At 41.8% G+C, this 18,461-nt stretch overlaps 1 protein-coding gene across 1 annotated transcript in view; it reads left to right on the top strand.

Moving 5' to 3' along the window:
* The window catches only part of LOC139368179 (alpha-1,6-mannosylglycoprotein 6-beta-N-acetylglucosaminyltransferase B-like), a 42,877-nt gene extending 34,301 nt beyond the window's left edge, over positions 1–8,576 (top strand). Inside the window, exons 11-17 of the mRNA XM_071106796.1 lie at positions 3,338–3,483; positions 3,623–3,778; positions 4,003–4,149; positions 4,309–4,425; positions 5,114–5,188; positions 5,647–5,807; positions 7,918–8,576. Of these exons, the coding sequence (XP_070962897.1) occupies positions 3,338–3,483; positions 3,623–3,778; positions 4,003–4,149; positions 4,309–4,425; positions 5,114–5,188; positions 5,647–5,807; positions 7,918–8,119 (1,004 nt within the window). The 3' untranslated portion in view covers positions 8,120–8,576. The remainder of the gene's footprint in view (positions 1–3,337; positions 3,484–3,622; positions 3,779–4,002; positions 4,150–4,308; positions 4,426–5,113; positions 5,189–5,646; positions 5,808–7,917) is intronic.
* The last annotated feature ends 9,885 nt before the right edge of the window (positions 8,577–18,461 follow it).

Raw genomic sequence — 18,461 nt, 5'->3', positions numbered from 1 at the left:
AAAGATGGCAAGATGCAGTAGGTGATATAGAGTACAGTATATACATATACATATGAGATGAGCAATGTAGGGTATGTAAACATTATATTAAGTGCCATTGTTTAAAGTGGCTAGTGATACATTTTTTACATCAATTTCCATCAATTTCCATTTATTAAAGAGGCTGGAGTTGAGTCAGTATGTTGGCAGCAGCCACTCAATGTTAGTGGTGGCTGTTTAACAGTCTGATGGCCTTGAGATAGAAGCTGTTTTTCAGTCTCTCGGTCCCTGCTTTGATGCACCTGTACTGACCTTGCCTTCTGGATGATAGCGCGGTGAGTGGCAGTGGCTCGGGTGGTTGTTGTCCTTGATGATCTTTATGGCCTTCCTGTGACATCGGGTGGTGTAGGTGTCCTGGAGGGCAGGTAGTTTGCCCCCGGTGATGCATTGTGCAGACCTCACTACCCTTCTTCACAACGCTGTCTGTGTGGGTGGACCAATTCAGTTTGTCTGTGATGTGTACGCCGAGGAACTTGAAACTTACTACCCTCTCCACTACTGTACCTTCGATGTGGATAGGAGGGTGCTCCCTCTGCTGTTTCCTGAAGTCCACAATCATCTCCTTTGTTTTGTTGACATTGAGTGTGAGGTTATTTTCCTGACACCACACTCCGAGGGCCCTCCCTGTAGGCCGTCTCGTCCTCTACCTACCACTGTAGTGTCGTTCGCAAACTTGATGATTGAGTTGGAGACGTGCATGGCCACGCAGTCGTGGGTAAACAGGGAGTACAGGAGAGGGCTCAGAACGCACCCTTGTGAGGCCCCAGTGTTGAGGATCAGTGGGGTGGAGATGTTGTTACCTATCCTCACCACCTGGGGGCGGCCCGTCAGGAAGTCCAGTACCCAGTTTCACAGGGTGGGGTCGAGACCCAGGGTCTCGAGCTTGATGACGAGTTTGGAGGGTACTATGGTGTTAAATGCTGAGCTGTAGTCAATGAACAGCATTCTCACATAGGTATTCCTCTTGTCCAGATGGGTTAGGGCAGTGTGGTTGCGATTGCGTCGTCTGTGGACCTATTGGGGCGGTAAGCAAATTGGAGAGGGTCTAGGGTGTCAGGTAGGGTGGAGGTGATATGGTCCTTGACTAGTCTCTCAAAGCACTTCATGATGACGGAAGTGAGTGCTACGGGGCGGTAGTCGTTTAGCTCAGTTAGTTACCTTAGCTTTCTTGGGAACAGGAACAATGGTGGCCCTCTTGAAGCATGTTGGAACAGCAGACTGGGATAAGGATTGATTGAATATGTCCGTAAACACACCAGCCAGCTGGTCTGCGCATGCTCTGAGGACGCGGCTGGGGATGCCGTCTGGGCCTGCAGCCTTGCGAGGGTTAACATGTTTAAATGTTTTACTCACATCGGCTGCAGTGAAGGAGAGCCCGCAGGTTTTGGTAGCAGGCACAATAGATTTATTAGACACATTAGGCATATTAGACATATTAGGCATATTAGACACATTAGGCATATCAGACATACAGTATTAGGCATTTTAGACATTTTAGACATAAAATATTAGACACATTTGACACATTAGACGCATTAGACACATTAGGCATATTAGGCATATTAGACACACAGTATTAGACATATTGACAAGTTAGGCATATAAGACATAAAATATTAAACACATTAGACTTATTAGGCACATTAGACTTATTAGGCATGTTAGACACATGGTATATTAGACATACAGTATTAGACACATTAGGTATATTAGATACATTAGACCTATTATACACATTAGGCTTGTCAGACTTATTTGACATATTAGACAGACTTATTATACGCATTAGGCATATTAGACTTATTAGACACATTGGGCATGTCAGACTTATTTGACATATTAGACATATTAGACTTGTTAGACACATTAGGCTTATTAAACGTGTTAGACACATTAGACTTGTTAGACACATTAGGCATATTAGACTTGTTAGACACATTAGGCATATTATACTTGTTAGACACATTAGGCATATTATACTTGTTAGACACATTAGGCATATTAGACTTGTTAGACACATTAGGCATATTAGACTTGTTAGACACATTAGGCTTATTAAACGTGTTAGACATATTAGGCCTATTAAACGTATTAGACACATTAGGCTTATTAGACACATTTGACACATTAGACGTATTAGACACATTAGGCATATTAGACACACAGTATTAGACATATTGACAAGTTAGGCATATAAGACATAAAATATTCAACACATTAGACTTATTAGGCACATTAGACTTATTAGGCATATTAGACACATGGTATATTAGACATACAGTATTAGACACATTAGGAATATTAGACTTATTAGGCACATTAGACACATTAGGCATCTTAGACACATTAGACTTATTAGACACATTAGGAATATTAGGTATATTAGATACATTAGACCTATTATACACATTAGGCTTGTCAGACTTATTTGACATATTAGACAGACTTATTATACACATTAGGCATATTAGACTTATTAGACACATTGGGCATGTCAGACTTATTTGACATATTAGACATATTAGACTTGTTAGACACATTAGGCTTATTAAACGTGTTAGACACATTAGGCTTATTAAACGTGTTAGACACATTAGACTTGTTAGACACATTAGGCATATTAGACTTGTTAGACACATTAGGCATATTATACTTGTTAGACACATTAGGCATATTATACTTGTTAGACACATTAGGCATATTAGACTTGTTAGACACATTAGGCATATTAGACTTGTTAGACACATTAGGCATATTAGACTTGTTAGACACATTAGGCTTATTAAACGTGTTAGACATATTAGGCTTATTAAACGTATTAGACACATTAGGCTTATTAGACACATTTGACACATTAGACGTGTTAGACACATTAGGCATTTTATATTTATTAGACACATTATACTTATTGGGCATATGTGGCATATTAGACATAGCCATATTAGACAAATTATACTTATTAGATATATTAGACACAGACTTATTAGACATATTAGACACATTGTTTTGTCTTATCCTTCTCTCTTGTTCGTTCTGATAGAAGCCAAGGGATGAAACAGGTTTTATTCCTTTGAGGTCTAACTGAGGATTTCTACTTGTATCTTTGCTAATGAAATAATTATTTGTTGTAGTTCTTGACCACTAGACAATATACTTCATGTGAGAACTTATCGGTTGTTTGATGGCTAAGACGTTGGTCTGTGGTTATAATGTGACCTCAAACAATCAATACAACACTTTCCTAACGATATAATCCAACATTGCATTCTGACCTGTTGCGTCTTCGTCTCCTGTGTAGCTCATACCCCTGACAACTCGTTCCTGGGCTTTGTGAGTGAGGAGGCGATGGTGGAGCAGGAAGAGAGGGAGGAGGAAGTGGAGCCAGGGCCCTACAGGAAGGACAACACGGCTGTGGTCTACGGGAAACAGGACTACATGTGGCAGGTAAGGAGGCGGAAAGAGTTAAAGGGTGCAGTGACCAACGACAGTGCCATCCAGTAATGTCCTTACTAGACAGTAATGTCCTTACTTACAATGAACTTCTACTCTTCTCTCTACTCTACTCTTTTATTTTCTATTCCAGGGCAAGGAACGTTATCTGGAGCTGATCAGTCAGGAGCTGGAGACCCACGGCACAGTGTACCAGCCTCCAGGCCACTCCGCTCAGCTGCCCAGTAACATCATCAACCACGGCCTGCTGACCCAGGATCAGTTCTTACAGCTCCTCAGAAGAGCCAAGGTAATAACCGAACATGAACCCATGCCACAGTGTCTCAGGACCCATGAGGACAATTACTATCTTAATTTATTGTGCAAACTTCCGTGGACATCTATGCATGGTTTCAGTCCTGGATCTAATATATAGCTTGATATGTTAGGATTCAAACACTTTCTACAATATCTCTGTAAGCCATGCAGTGATAGGGATTCTAAATGCATAGCTGCATTGCCCTCCCCCTCCAGGTGTTTGTGGGTCTTGGATTTCCCTATGAGGGTCCAGCTCCTTTGGAGGCCATAGCTTTAGGGTGTGTCTTCCTCCAGCCTCACTTCCAGCCCCCTCGCTCCTCTGAAAACAGTGACTTCTATAAAGGGAAGCCCACAACACGACAGGTACTAGAAATGAATTCATCCAAAAATGTATTAAGAAATGAATCAAATTTAAATTGAAAAATGTCAAATGAACAAAACAATGTACCTAAAGACTTTGTGTGTGTGTGCGCGTGTGTGTGTGTTGGTGTGTGTGCATGCATACATGTGTGTGTCTGTCAGGTCTCCTCCCAGCACCCCTATGCTGAGGAGTTCATCGGTAAACCCTACGTTTGGACCGTGGACATGACCAACACTACTGACGTTCAAGAGACGGTCAGGGCTATTCTACGCACAGAGGTGAGTTTCCATAACCTTGATTCTACTGTTATGAATGTTAAATTAATTCTTATGTAAGAATATTCTAAGATAAATACACAACGCAGAGGACTAATGGTCAAGAGGGAATTAAAGATCAATGGAAATAGTTGTTTTTCTGTAATGGGGAACTGAAGCTTAATGGGTCAGGGACATGGGCGGAATTTCAGTCCAAGACTCATAGCTACATGTGGCAAGTTCTCATTGGTCCAAATGGACTATACATTGAGCCTGAGATGGGATACTTGTTATTTGACCATTGGCCCAATTTTACTGCAAGAAATTCTAATTGGTCAACCACAGGCTAGGCTTGGGGTATAAAATACATCCTGTCTCTTTGTTCAGTGGAGAAAACCCTGAGTACAGGGAAGAATGACCATCTACTTTCCAGCATAACAACTATGATTTATTCTCTTTGAATAAATATCAATTTTTTGTGTTAATGAAGATTAACATCAACTACTAACACTTATGAAGGTTCACATGATTAGCACAAATATTATATGAAGTTATAATGGATCTCGAGATCTATGGAAGATAGAAGTAGTCTGTTTCACATGGGAAACTTCTTATCCATTGGTATGGCTGTGATATGAATGCTTATGAAGGCTCATATGATTAGCATAACCCTGATATGAAGCTGTATTTAGCTCCTATGTCTGTTTTAAAGGTCAAGCCCTTCACCCCTCGAGAGTTCACCAGTGAAGGGATGCTGGAAAGGGTCCATGCTTACATCACTCATCAGGTACACAACACATCAATAGTCTCCAGAATCACTTTAAAACTTCTTTAAAGGGATAGGTTTCTATCTGTCTTATACGGTCTATGGTTTATATTACAATATGTGTCTTATGTCTTATATTAGGGGGCATTGGAATAAAGAGCAGTCTTGGTGATATATGTATAGAAATGGTAGTCATTAGCTGGTCATGCTAGAAAGAACAATGGTGGCAATATTGTCAGAACAGATTGGCAAGTATGGCACATTTGTGTTACTAATTTAGGTCAAGGATAGTGGGTGGTCATTTTTTTGACGTTTGAAAAGTCTGTACCTCCTAGCGTGGCCAGATAGTGAGGACCCTAAACGGAGTTGAACAACCTTGTTTTATACTGTTCCAAACCCAGTCTCATGAGCTATATGATACATTCCAACAGTTTTGCAAAATAATATAACTGTTGTTCCTGTCTTCTTGTTGACCCCAGGACTTCTGCAGCGTGTCCTTCCCTACCTGGCCACCTGAGAGCGCTCTGAGAATACATCTGGGCCCCCTGGGCCAGTCGTGTGTGAGTGTTTGTCGACGTGCCTCCCTGGTGTGTGAGCCGGCACTGTTCCACCACCTCAACAACCCCGCAGCGTTCACCAGGTGAGAGACAGACATACAGGCAGGCAGACAGAACAAATATACTGCAAACAGGTACAAGGGCACAGCTATCCAAGACCTACGTACAGTGCATTCAGAAAGTATTCAGACCCCTTCACTTTTTCAACATTTTGTTACGTTACAGCCTTATTCTAAAATGTATTAAAATAGTTATTTTCTCCTCATCAATCTACACACAATACCTCCATAATGATAAAGCAAAAATAGATTTTTGAAATGACACATTTACATAAGTATTCAGACCCTTTACTCAGTACTTTGTTGAAGCACCTTTGGCAGTGATTACAGCCTCAAGTCTTCTTGGGTATGATGCTACAAGCTTGGCACACCTGTATTTGAGGAATTTCTCCCATTCTTCTCTGCAGATCCTCTCAAGCTCTGTCAGGTTGGATAAGGAGTGTCGCTGCACAGCTGTTTTCTTTTCTCTCCAGAGATGTTCGATCGGTTTCAAGTCCAGGCTCAAGGACATTCAGAGACTTGTCCTGAAGCCACTCCTGCGTTGTCTTGGCTGTGTGCTTAGGGTCGTTGTCCTGTTGGAAGGTGAATCTCGGCACCAGTCTGAGGTCCTGAGCGCTCTAGAGCAGGTTTTCATCAATGATCTCTCTGTACTTTGCTCAGTTAATATTTCCCTTGATCCTGACTAGTCTCCCAGTTGCTGCCGCTGATAAATATCCCACAGCATGATGCTACCACCACCATGCTTCAGAGTAGGGATGGTATTGGCCAGGTGATGAGTGGTGCCTGGTTTCCTCGACGTGAAGTTTGGCATTCAGGCCAAAGAGTTTAATCTTGTTTCTCATGGTCTGAGAGTCCTTTAGGTGCCTTTTTACCAAACTCTTAAGTGGGCTGTCATGTGCCTTTTACTGAGGAGTGGCTTCCGTCTGGCCACTCTACCATAAAGGCCTGATTGGTGGAGTGCTGCAGAGATGGTTGTCCTTCTGGAAGGTTTTCCTACCTTATATAGACAGGTGTGTGCCTTTCCAAATCATGTCCAATCAATTGAATTTGCCTCAGGTGGATTCCAATCAAGTTGTAGAAACATCTCCCGGATAATCAATGGAAACAGGATGCACCTGAGCTTAATGTTGTGTCTCATAGCAAAGGGTCTGAGTATTTATATAAATAAGCTATTTCTGTTTTTCATTTGTAATAAATTTGTGAACATTTCTAAAAACCTGCTTTTTCATCATGGGGTATTGTGTGTAGAAAGATGAGGAAGAAAAGTGACAATCAATTTTAGAATAAGGCTGTAATGTGGTGAAAAGTGAAGGGGTTTGAATGCTTTCTGAATGCACTGCATACACATGTGTGAGGGCACAGCTATCCAATACCTACATGTACACAGGTGCAAGAGGACTAGCCAATACATACACATAACACACACAGTGGTATTATATTGTGCCATGGTTTAGGCTGGATGCATGTGTGTAGATCTCAAACACCGTGCAATAATCTCAGGTGTCTGTTAGTACTCGTGCGCTACATGTACACTTTAGCATCCGCTGTAATTCTCCAGACCAGGTAGGCCAATACAATCCCTGTTAAATGTTTTCAAAATTCCCCAATTAAAGTATGTAATGGTTTTTGTTCCAGCCTAGTGCTAAAACCCATGTTTTAGTCCCGAGTGGTGCAGCGGCCTAAGGCACTGCATCACAGTGCTAGAGGCGTCACTACAGAGTCCCATAGGGCGGCGCACAATTGGCCCAGCATCTTCCGGGATAGGGATGGGTTTGGCCGTGGGGGCTTTACTTGGCTCATTGCACTCTAACAACTCCTTATGGCGGGCCGGGCGCCTGCAGGCTAACCTCGGTCGTCAGGTGAACGGTGTTTCCTCTGACACATTGGTGCGGCTGGCTTCCGGATTAATTATCAAGGCCTTCGCTAGTTGAATTGATTATGTTAGTGCTGGTCAGGAACAAAAGCCTGCACCCCCTGTAGTTCTACCAGGACTTGGGGTGTTGATCCGGAGCTGTGACATATAACTAGTATGTCAGCTTAGGTGACATATAACTACAATAGTTAAATGTCACAATTTCGAACAGATTCTGTTGAGATCATACTGATTGATCCCAACTGCTTTTCCCTCTGGCAGACTGGGCCTGTCCTGCTCCAGCATGGACCAGGAAGTGGACAACCATCTATTTCCTGCCTACAGCCCGTGGGGTCGTCGCTGTGGCCTGCAGCGGGAGCGTCTCCTGTTCAGCTGCGCTGGGTCCGACCCTGTCCACCGCAGACTCTGTCCCTGCAGGGCCCACCGGGCGGGACAGGTGGCGCTGTGTCCTGACTGCCTCTAAGGGGCAGACTCTCAGGATTCTCATTGGAGATAAAAGAGGAAATGTAAGGTTGAAATGCATCCTATGTCTGGGGTCATGTTCGCTAGGCACGAAACAAAAGAAAACCAACTGAAATGGAGAGGTGCTATTTGAACTTGTCCAATAGGAAAAGCTTTTTTTTCGTTTTCTATTGCAAAATGTTTTGTTACAGTGTGCCCTGATGAACACAACCCTAGGCTCTACACTCACAGGAAATGGATGTCACGTTCCCGGTTTATCTGATATCACTCAGGAAGAAAGAAGATATAGAGCCCTGATCCGTCATGTCTCCTCAGTTGCACAAAGGAATAGGAGTAACATAGGCAAAATATGTTTTCTGTCTCTCCATATAGGCCTGACATTACTTGGCCTCACACAGGATATATCAGTGTTGTGGCCTTTCATTCCCAGTATATCTGATCTCTCTCTGCCTTCGCCTATGTGGTCTGTAAAGTGACCACAACCTTTCATACCAGAGGTCACTCTATGACAAACTGAGTCAGGCCTCTGAGCAGTTTTACACCCAGAGAGTCCATCACATCACATTCAAGTAATAGTTTCAACAGAGGGCCATCACTCATTGATGTGGTAAAACACAATGTTGCAGGTGGAAATGTGATGTGTAGTGCTGACATGACCCACAGTTCTAAATGACAAACAGCCATACCTGATCTACACAATACATTTCTATTGTAACGTTCTCTTAAACAGACTTCCATAGTAGTGGTGGACTGGGGAGTGTGGGATTACTAGCCATGTACAATGGCCGCTCGCGTTGCATCGCCGGCCCTGAATATTACCTCAGTCCTCCTCAGATTTGTGACAGAGTAAATAATGGGGGCCAGAACCATGTATTTAGAGTTAGGCCAACTTTTAGAATTTTGAATATTGTTCTAATTATAGACATTCAGTTACATAGTATTAAGTATTCCCCATGTAATGTTAATGGGGAGCTAAAATGGCTGCCATAGAATGTTGAAGTGTCATGTAAATGCATCATAATACAGAAATCATATTGGCCCAACTCTCTAAATACATGGCTCTGATGGGGGCCATTATCAGAGTGAATCATGGGTAATCAGCACTGAATGTTTTTGAGAGGGCAAGGCAATAAGACCACGATTATTCCCTCCAAATAAACACACTCAAAATGCTGTACTATATACTATTTGTACTGTATAAGATATTTGTTTATATGACAGAATATTAATAGTGTTATTGCCCTATTGCCTTTTGATATGATATATCTATAGTGATCTGGCTGAACTTGTAGGGAGGACGATTTTGAAGGACGATATCCTGCTCAGGAGCGAACGTTGAATTGAACTAACAAACAGACCCGAGCCAAATGAAGTGAGTGGTGATGGGTCACAAAACCTAGTGTGGAGGTTGGGAAGCCTGTCTTCTTCTCGCCTGGCTTCTTCCATCACCCCTTTCTCTACATATAAGAGTGAGGGAAGAAGTGAGAGACCGAAAGAGACGTAAATGAATAGCACTAAACTGAGGGCTCTTATCTGTTAGAAGTGATCGGGTGGGGGCTTACACAGTGCAGCTGCTAGCCTAGCTTCAGGCCAAGTCCTTGGACTGTCTATGGGCTCCTTCACCTAAAACTAGAAAACTGAAAGAGGGTTTCTCAGAACAGACACATGTGATTACCGTGACTGTCCCAATACACTCCGCGTAACCCAAACACAGCACAGCTCAGGAATTGGACGGGACCACTCAGGGCTGTGACAGAATTGGTCGACAGGATGACGGACAGCTCGGTGACTGTAAAACGTCTGTCTAAAAACAACAGTGGAACTGACATAAGCAGAATGTTTAGCAAATTCAGCTGGCCCTGTCAAGTGAGACTTGAATGTGATTTGACATACGTTCCAAAGATGATAAGAGTGAGTGGACTTGTGTTTTGTTTCAAGGCACTGTTTGTCAGTTACGGAAAATAAAATTGTACTTGACCCAAAGGAATTATACAATGAGAAATAAGTTCATTGGGAAATGTTGTGTAATTTTGTGACTCACACTCACTGTTTTGTTTAAAGGTTCTCGCATAACACTTGACGAGCTGATAATGTTAGGTTATAGAAGGGTTAAGATAAAATAAGATAGTAAAATATAATACAATATAATAAAGTATTTTTTAAAACTCTTTAATATTGACATTATTGGAGTGTGACTGGCATACTTTAGGTGCTACCAATAGCTACACACACTGCTAGATCTCAAAAGCCCACAAACGTCAAACAACATGTCCCAATTCTAGGGTGGCATCTGTAAACTATACAGTGCCCTCCACTAATATTGGCACCCTTGGTAAATATGAGCAAATCGGGCTGTGACATTTTTTTATTTACTGTTTATCCTCTTGGTCTTTCATTCAAAATATTCACAAATATCGAACCTTTAATTGAAATAAAATGATTGAAAAAAATGTATGTGAAATAAATTAAATATTTTTCTCCGAAACATGTGTGCCACAATTATTGGTACCCCTAGATGTTCTTATGAGAAAAATCTAGCTAAAGTCTATTCCCATTCATATTTTATGTTTTTAAGTTCACCTGAGTAATTAGGAACACTTAAGTGGTAAGCCATGACTTCCTGTTTTACTGGGGTATAAATATGAGGTGACACACAGGCCAAGTTCCCATAGTCATCCTTCATTATGGGAAAAACCAGAGAATACAGTAATGATGTGTGACAAAAGGTTGTTGAGCTGCACAAATCAGGAAATGGCTATAAGAAAATAGCTTAAAGGTTGAAAATGCCAATTTCCACTATCAGGGCAAAGAAATTTAAAGCAACTGGAGATGTTAGCAATCGGCCTGGAAGAGGACGTGTCTATATTGACCCCACGCACAGTGAGGAGGATGGTTCGAGTTGCCAAACAATCTCCAAGGATCACAGCTGGAGAATTGTAGACATTAGTTGGGTCATGGGGTCAGAAAATCTCCAAAACTACGATCAGATGCCACCTACATAACCACAAGTTGTTTGGGAGGGTTGCCATAAAAAAAGCCTTTGCTGTCATCAAACAACAAACTCAAGCGCCTACAGTTTGCCAAATGTTACTGGATCTTTCAATGGGACCGGGATCTATGGTCAGATGAGACCAAAATAGAGCATTTTGGAAACAAACACCAGAGGTGGGTTTGGCGTAGACAGAAAGATAGCTATGCAAAAAAGTACATCATCCCCACTGTGAAGTATGGTGGTGAATCTTTGATGTTATGGGGCTGTTTTTATTTCAAAGGTCCTGGACCACTTGTTAGGATACATGGTATCATGGACTCAAGTACATCAAGTACAAGCAGATATTAAATCAAAACCTGACTGCCTCTGCTAGGAAGCTTAAACTGGGCCGTGGTTGGATCTTCCAGCAGGACAATGAACCTAAGCACACCTCAAAATCAACACAAAAATGGTTCACTGACCACAGAATCAAGGTTTTGCCATGGCCATCCCAGTCCCCTGACCTAAACCCCATAGAAAACCTGTGGCATGAGCTGAAGAGGAGAGTCCACAAGCGTGGACCTCGGAATCTGAAGGATCTGGAGAGATTCTGTATGGAGGAATGGTCTCAGATCCCTTGCTATGTATTCTCCAATCATGTTACGCATTATAGGAGAAGACTCAGAGCTGTTATATTGGCAAAGGGAGGTTGCACAAAGTATTGAATGAAGGGGTGCCAATAATTGTGGCACACATATATTTGGGAAAATATTTGCATTATGATAAGAATGAATTTTTTCTTCTAATTATTTTACTTTAATTAAAGTGTTGATTTTTTTGTGAATATTTTGAATGAAAGACCAAGAGGATAAACAATAAAGAGTTTTTTTTTTCGCAGCCCGGTTTGCTCATATTTACCAAGGGTGCCAATAATAGTGGAGGGCACTGTAGAAGGAATTCATAGCTGAGTGATGAAAGGGTTAAAAAAAGAAGGGATGACTGGCAGGGAAAGGAGGACAATAATGAAGTCAGGAAACATGAACCTGTCACGGTCAGCCAGACAGGCAGGAAAGTTCACGGTCCAATAATGTTTACCTTTGCACTTTTTAATTTTACATTATTATTATTTTTTTTACCATGAGTATGAATACTTATTGGAGAGATGAGGGACTGAGAGTTAAAGCCAAAAGATTACTTTCGAAAAACTTGTGAAGTTACTTTTTTACCCTATACTAGGTCATGTAGACCAAATTATGTAGACCAAATTAGTTGTGTCATCATAAGATGTTAGGATTGCACCAATATAACTACACAGACCTAGATTCAAGTCGACTCAGGTTGGTCAACAACGGTTATAAGAGGGTTTATTGTATGCCCAATATTTAACTTCATAACATGTTTCATGTTAAACAATTACAGTTGAAGTCGGAAGTTTACATACACTTAGGTTGGAGTCAATAAAACTCGTTTTTCAACCACTCCACACATTTCTTGTTAACAAACTATAGTTTTGGCAAGTTGTTTAGGACATCTACTTTGTGCATGAGACAAGTAATTTTTCCAACAATTGTTTACAGACAGATTATTTCAGTTGTAATTCACAATATCACAATTCGAGTGGGTCAGAAGTTGACTGCTTAAACAGCTTGGAAAATTCCAGAAAATGATGTCATGGCTTTAGAAGCTTCTGATAGGCTAATTGACATAATTTGAGTCAATTGGAGGTGTACCTGTGGATGTATTTCAAGGCCTACCTTCAGACTCAGTGCCTCTTTGTTTAATCAGCTTCTTGATATGCCATACCTGTCAGGTGGATGGATTATCTTGGCAAAGGAGAAATGGTCACTAACAGGAATGTATTTTGTGCACAAAATATGAGAGAAATAAACTTTTTGTGTGTATGGAACACGAAACATGGGACCAACACTTTACATGTTGCGTTTATATTTTTGTTCAGTGTAATTAGAGCTCTAAGCACAGAGATGCAAATGACATTGTGTGTTTAAACCAGCATGTAATAATAAAGGAATTGGTATAATGTCCCTACTGGTAAAATATTCAACTTACTGAACACATTATGCTGATTAGTTCCTCTCTTGCGCTCTCTCTCTCGCTCTCACACAAGCTCTCTCTCTCACTCTCACACACGCTCTCTCTCTCTTTCTCTCTGTCTGTCTTTTTCTCCCCTCTCTCACTCCCTCTCTCTGGAAATATCTTAGAATGATAGTTGAGTCTAGAGTCATGAGGTGGGACCACCAGTGTGTATAGTTATTGCGTTTAGGGTGTTTAGATTCTGATGTTCCCTCAATCACACTGTTTATGTTGCACCCAGTCAAAATACATTTTCTGTCACAGACTAAGGGCATGTCTCTATTTCTGATTTATTTTCTTTCTCTCCCTTTACTCTGCTCTCTCATACCAACTCACTGTTTTCTCTCTCTCTCTCTCTCTCTCTCTCTCTCTCTCTCTCTCTCTCTCTCTCGCTCTCTCTCTCTCTCTCGCTCTCTCTCTCTCTGACCTTTCCAAAGTCTACACTTTCTTTCCTTTCTCTAGCATACCTCTGTCTCTCGATCTTTTGTTTCTGATCCTGCACTCACACAGTTTACCCCATAGGGGGCAGTGTGGTCTTGCTAACCGGACTTGCTAACCATCTCTCGCTCTCTTTCTTTCTCTCTCTCTCTCTCTCTCTCTCTCTCTCTCTCTCTTCTCTCTCTCTCTCTCTCCCTCTACAAAGTAAGGCATCCCGCAAAACACTCGGCATTCCAGCAAAAAATCTCTTCACCACCTGCCTGGAGAGGAAAACAGTTGGGCATATGTGGATGATGCTTCCAGTTTAGCGCTCTGAGCCTATTCCCTACACTCTGCAAAAAGAGGGGGGAAGGAAGAAAATCTTTACTACCATAACAAAGCAGCTGCTTTTATTGAAACCTGTTATTGGCGTGCCAAGATTAGGCCTACACTAAACAACAGCCCCCCTCCTCGGCCAAATAAAATTCTGACAACAAACACTTGGCTTGCCTACAACGCTGCAAGAAAAGCCACAGAGGTTGGCCCTAATGATATTTGGTAACCATTACGGAAGATTAAGTGAAATGAAGAAAACAAAGAGGCAAACAATGATTTGTTTGAAAGTTGTTGCTTCCAGACAAAGATAGTGAGTCATTGCGGGGTAACCTCTAGACAACGGTATATTGTTTGTTGTGTTGTGTGCGAGAGTGTGGCTACCGATGATGATGATACTGATTGATTTTATTATAGGGTCATGCATCTTATTGTTTCCAAATGAAATGATCACACTTATATATACGTAAATAGCCTACGCACACAAAACAAAACCTTTCAGTTAAACAACTTATCTTGTTGAGTCTTCCAAGCTTTGGAAATAACATGTGCAACCAGGAACACTTATTTTCTGAATAGCCATTCAAGTTTTAATTCATCACTACTCATCATATCAATTACAGTCAAAGAAAGTATAATTTTGTTCATTCTCAATCATTACCTTGTGTTATGGTGCAACTGTGTGATTGTGTGCTTTGTCTCTCTGTGTGTGTGTTCTATAACAATAGTGCTTGTATGCAACTGTTTACAGATGTGTGTTATATCAAGCTGGTGCTGAAGTTCTTTTCCCATACACTGAAACTGTATGTGTGTGTGTGTGTGTTCCATCAAAAAGGTGCTACCATGCTGTGTTTTAGGTGTGTGTGTGTGTGTGTGTGTGTGTGTGTGTGTGTGTGTGTGTGTGTGCTCTGCGGTGGTGATAAGTATGGCTGTGCATTCTGTCAGACTGGTGCTGAAACAAAAATATAAATGAAACAGAAGAAAAGTATTTTACGTGATGCGCTGTCACTTCCGTCCACAAAACACACAGGCCCCATATATTGTGTATGCTTGAGTGCTTGGAATGAGCCAAAGAAATTCCCAGTTTTTCCCAGTTGTCCTGCGTCAGTGTTCCAGGGATGCCTGCTGGCTACACCTGAGTAACCCAGAGGCTGACAATTCTCCCAGGAGAGTGTGTATGTTCAAATCACTACTCAACCTTTTGTTTCTATGCATTTATTCATCTTGAATGTAAATCCATACTGGAGGCAAGGAGGTCAGTGCCAAAATATTTCACCACCAATAGGGCAGAGGGAGTCTGGAATAGACCAGAGTTGACAAATCTTACTACTCACTGCAACAAACTATACCACAGTAACAAACAGCCTCAAAAAAAATATTTAATTGCAATGTGGAAACAACATTTTTAGGATTCAATTAATGTCTACTTAAAAAAAGACATGGGATTCCACATTGCAATTAAATATTTCGTTGATGCTCGTATATTAAAAAAGTATTTATGCTTTATTGTCACATACACCGGATAGGTGCAGTGAAATGTGTTGTTTTTGTTTGTTTGCACCAAGTAGTCAGATTTATAAACTCTGGTTCCAGAGTCCCCCTGCCCTATCCTATGTGCCAGAGCACGGTTCTCTCATCATATAAGACAGAGAGGAGAGAACGTCATAAAGAAGCAAACTTCTGCTGACTAACTTCTATTGGTAATGTCTGCTAGCACCAGAGAAGAAAACACAGAAAGCAGCTAGCTAACGTCTGCGAGTGCCAGAGAAAAGGAACACAGAAAGCAGCTAGCTAACGTCTGCGAGTGCCAGAGAAAAGGAACACAGAAAGCAGCTAGCTAACGTCTGCGAGTGCCAGAGAAAAGGAACACAGAAAGCAGCTAGCTAACGTCTGCGAGTGCCAGAGAAAAGGAACACAGAAAGCAGCTAGCTAACGTCTGCTAGTGCCAGAGAAAAGAAACACAGAAAGCAGCTAGCTAACGTCTGCGAGTGCCAGAGAAAAGGAACACAGAAAGCAGCTAGCTAACGTCTGCGAGTGCCAGAGAAAAGGAACACAAAAAGCAGCTAGCTGACGTCTGCGAGTGCCAGAGAAAAGGAACACAGAAAGCAGCTAGCTGACGTCTGCGAGTGCCAGAGAAAAGGAACACAGAAAGCAGCTAGCTAACGTCTGCTAGTGCCAAAGAAGCCTTGTCATCTTTCATCCCACACCTCCGAGTTTCCTTCATTTTCTTGGGGCTCATAAATGGCCTCTTATTGTCCCATAAATGGCTCCTTTTGGGGGATTTATAGTGGAGGGGGAAATAAAACCCTCCTTTTGATGTCCCCTCTGCTTAGTAAGGAACACAGGCGAGGTTGCCCATACACCACGCATACTAGGTCCTCTGTGCTTGCCTTGCGTGCGAATCGATCCAGGCACATTAAAAGATATTGAGCTTTGTTTCTGCTTTCGTTCAGAATCATGCAAAGTAATAACTTCGAGTTGAGACGGGTTCCAGTTAGGCTGTCCCACTTCCTCTATACTCTGGCTGTAATTAAAATACTGTGTGTAATGGAAGAGGGGGTGCCGTTTACGTCGCAACCCCTGATCCTGACCTTTGGAAAGACCTTTGGTTCCATAATGGTAAGAAGCCCCTTTTTGGGGGGCAGAATAGCTTCTGCGTAGATTCAAATGTACTTTGAGAGTGTATCTCCAGAGATTGAGATGTCATCAATTACATTCATACACACAATTATAGAAATAAGTGCACAAATACTGGACGGAGAAATTCTCATGGACAGAGCTATGCTTTCTTTGCCCTCTCATTCATATACATGGCCCACACTTTTTTCTCTCTCTCTCTCTCTCTCTCTCTCTCTCTCTCTCTCTCTCTCTCTCTCTCTCTCTCTCTCTCTCACTGAACAGGCCACAAGGTCACAAATCTTGCTGCTGTGATGGCACACTGGTATTTCACCCAATAGATATGGGAGTTTATCAAAATTGGATTTGTTTTTGAATTATTTGTGGGTGTGTATAATCTGAGGGAAATATGTGTCTCTAATGTGGTCGTACATTTGGCAGGAGGTTAGGAAGTGCAGCTCGGTTTCCACCTCATTTCGTGGGCAGCGTGCCCCCCTATCGCCCCCCTATCGCTCTCTTTCTCTCACCTCCCTCTCTCTATCTCCCCTCTCCTGTGCCTTTCTTTCTCTCCCTCTCTTTCAATTCAAAGGGCTTTATTGACGTGGGAAACGTGTTTACATTGCCAAAGCAAGGGGAATAGACAATAAACAAAAAGGGAAATAAACAAGGGAAATAAACAAGGGAAATAAACAATCAGAAATGAACATGAAACATACAACACACCTACATTTTTAAAAGAATGTAGACATTTCAAATGTTATATCATTGGCTATGTACAGTGTTGTAACAATGTGCAAATATGTAGTTGAAGTATGAAAGGAAAAATGAATAAAGAGATGAACATAGGTTGTATTTACAGTGGTGTTTGTGCTCCACTGGTAGCCCTTTTCTTGGGCCAACAGGTCACACATGTTGCTGCTGTTGTGGGTGTGTGTAATCTGAGGGAAATATGTGTCTCTAATATGGTCATACATTTGGCAGGAGGTTAGGAAGTGCAACTCGGTTTCCACCTCATTTTGTGGGAAGTTGGCACATAGCCCGTCTTGCCTTGAGAGCCAGGTCTGCTGATGGTGCCCTCTCTCAATAGCAAGGCTATACTCACTGCGTCTGTACATAGTCAAAGCTTTCCTTAATTTTGAGTCAGTCACGGTGGTCAGGTATTCTGTTATTGTGTACTCTCTGTTTAGCGCCAAATAACATTCCAGTTTGCGTAGTTTTTTTGTTGATGCTTTCCAGTGTTTCAAGTAATTCTCTTTTTGTTTTCTCATGCTGAGTCTAATTGTGTTACTGTCCCGGGGCTCTGTGGGATCTGTTTGTGTTTGTGAACAGAGTACCCATACCAGCTGGCTGAGGGGACTTTTCTCCAGGTTCACCCCTCTCTCGCTTTTTTATAGGTGGTTGTCGAATTGAATGACTCTTTTCTGGATTTTGATCATTAGCGGGACTCATCCTAATCTGCCCTGCATGCATTATTATTTTTTTTTTTAACGTTGGACACAGAGGATGTTTTTACAGAATTCTGCATGCATTTCCCCAATTTGATGTTTGTCCCATTTTGTGAAATCTTAGTTGGTGAGTGGACTCTAGACCTCACAATCACAGAGAGCAATGGGTTCTATAACTGATTCATGTATTTTTAACCTGTTTTTGTATGTTCCTTTTAATGGCGTAGAAGGCCATTCTTGCCTTGTCTCTCAGATCGTTCACAGCTTTGTGGAAGTTTGGCCAAGGTAGGTATAGTTTTTGTTTTTTGTGGGCTCTAGGGCAACAGTGTCTACGTGGAATGTTGTATTTATGGTCCTGGCAACTGGACCTTTTTTGGAACACAATTATTTTTGTATTACTGAGATGAACTGTCTGACATAATCTGTGCAGAAGATCTAGGTGCTGCTCTAGGCCTTCCTTGGTTGGGGAC

Source organism: Oncorhynchus clarkii, chromosome 16 (genome assembly GCF_045791955.1).
Source record: "Oncorhynchus clarkii lewisi isolate Uvic-CL-2024 chromosome 16, UVic_Ocla_1.0, whole genome shotgun sequence".
NCBI classification, from domain to species: domain Eukaryota; kingdom Metazoa; phylum Chordata; class Actinopteri; order Salmoniformes; family Salmonidae; genus Oncorhynchus; species Oncorhynchus clarkii.
The sequence above is the reverse complement of the archived record's forward strand: the minus strand, read 5'-3'. Positions and strand labels throughout refer to the sequence as shown.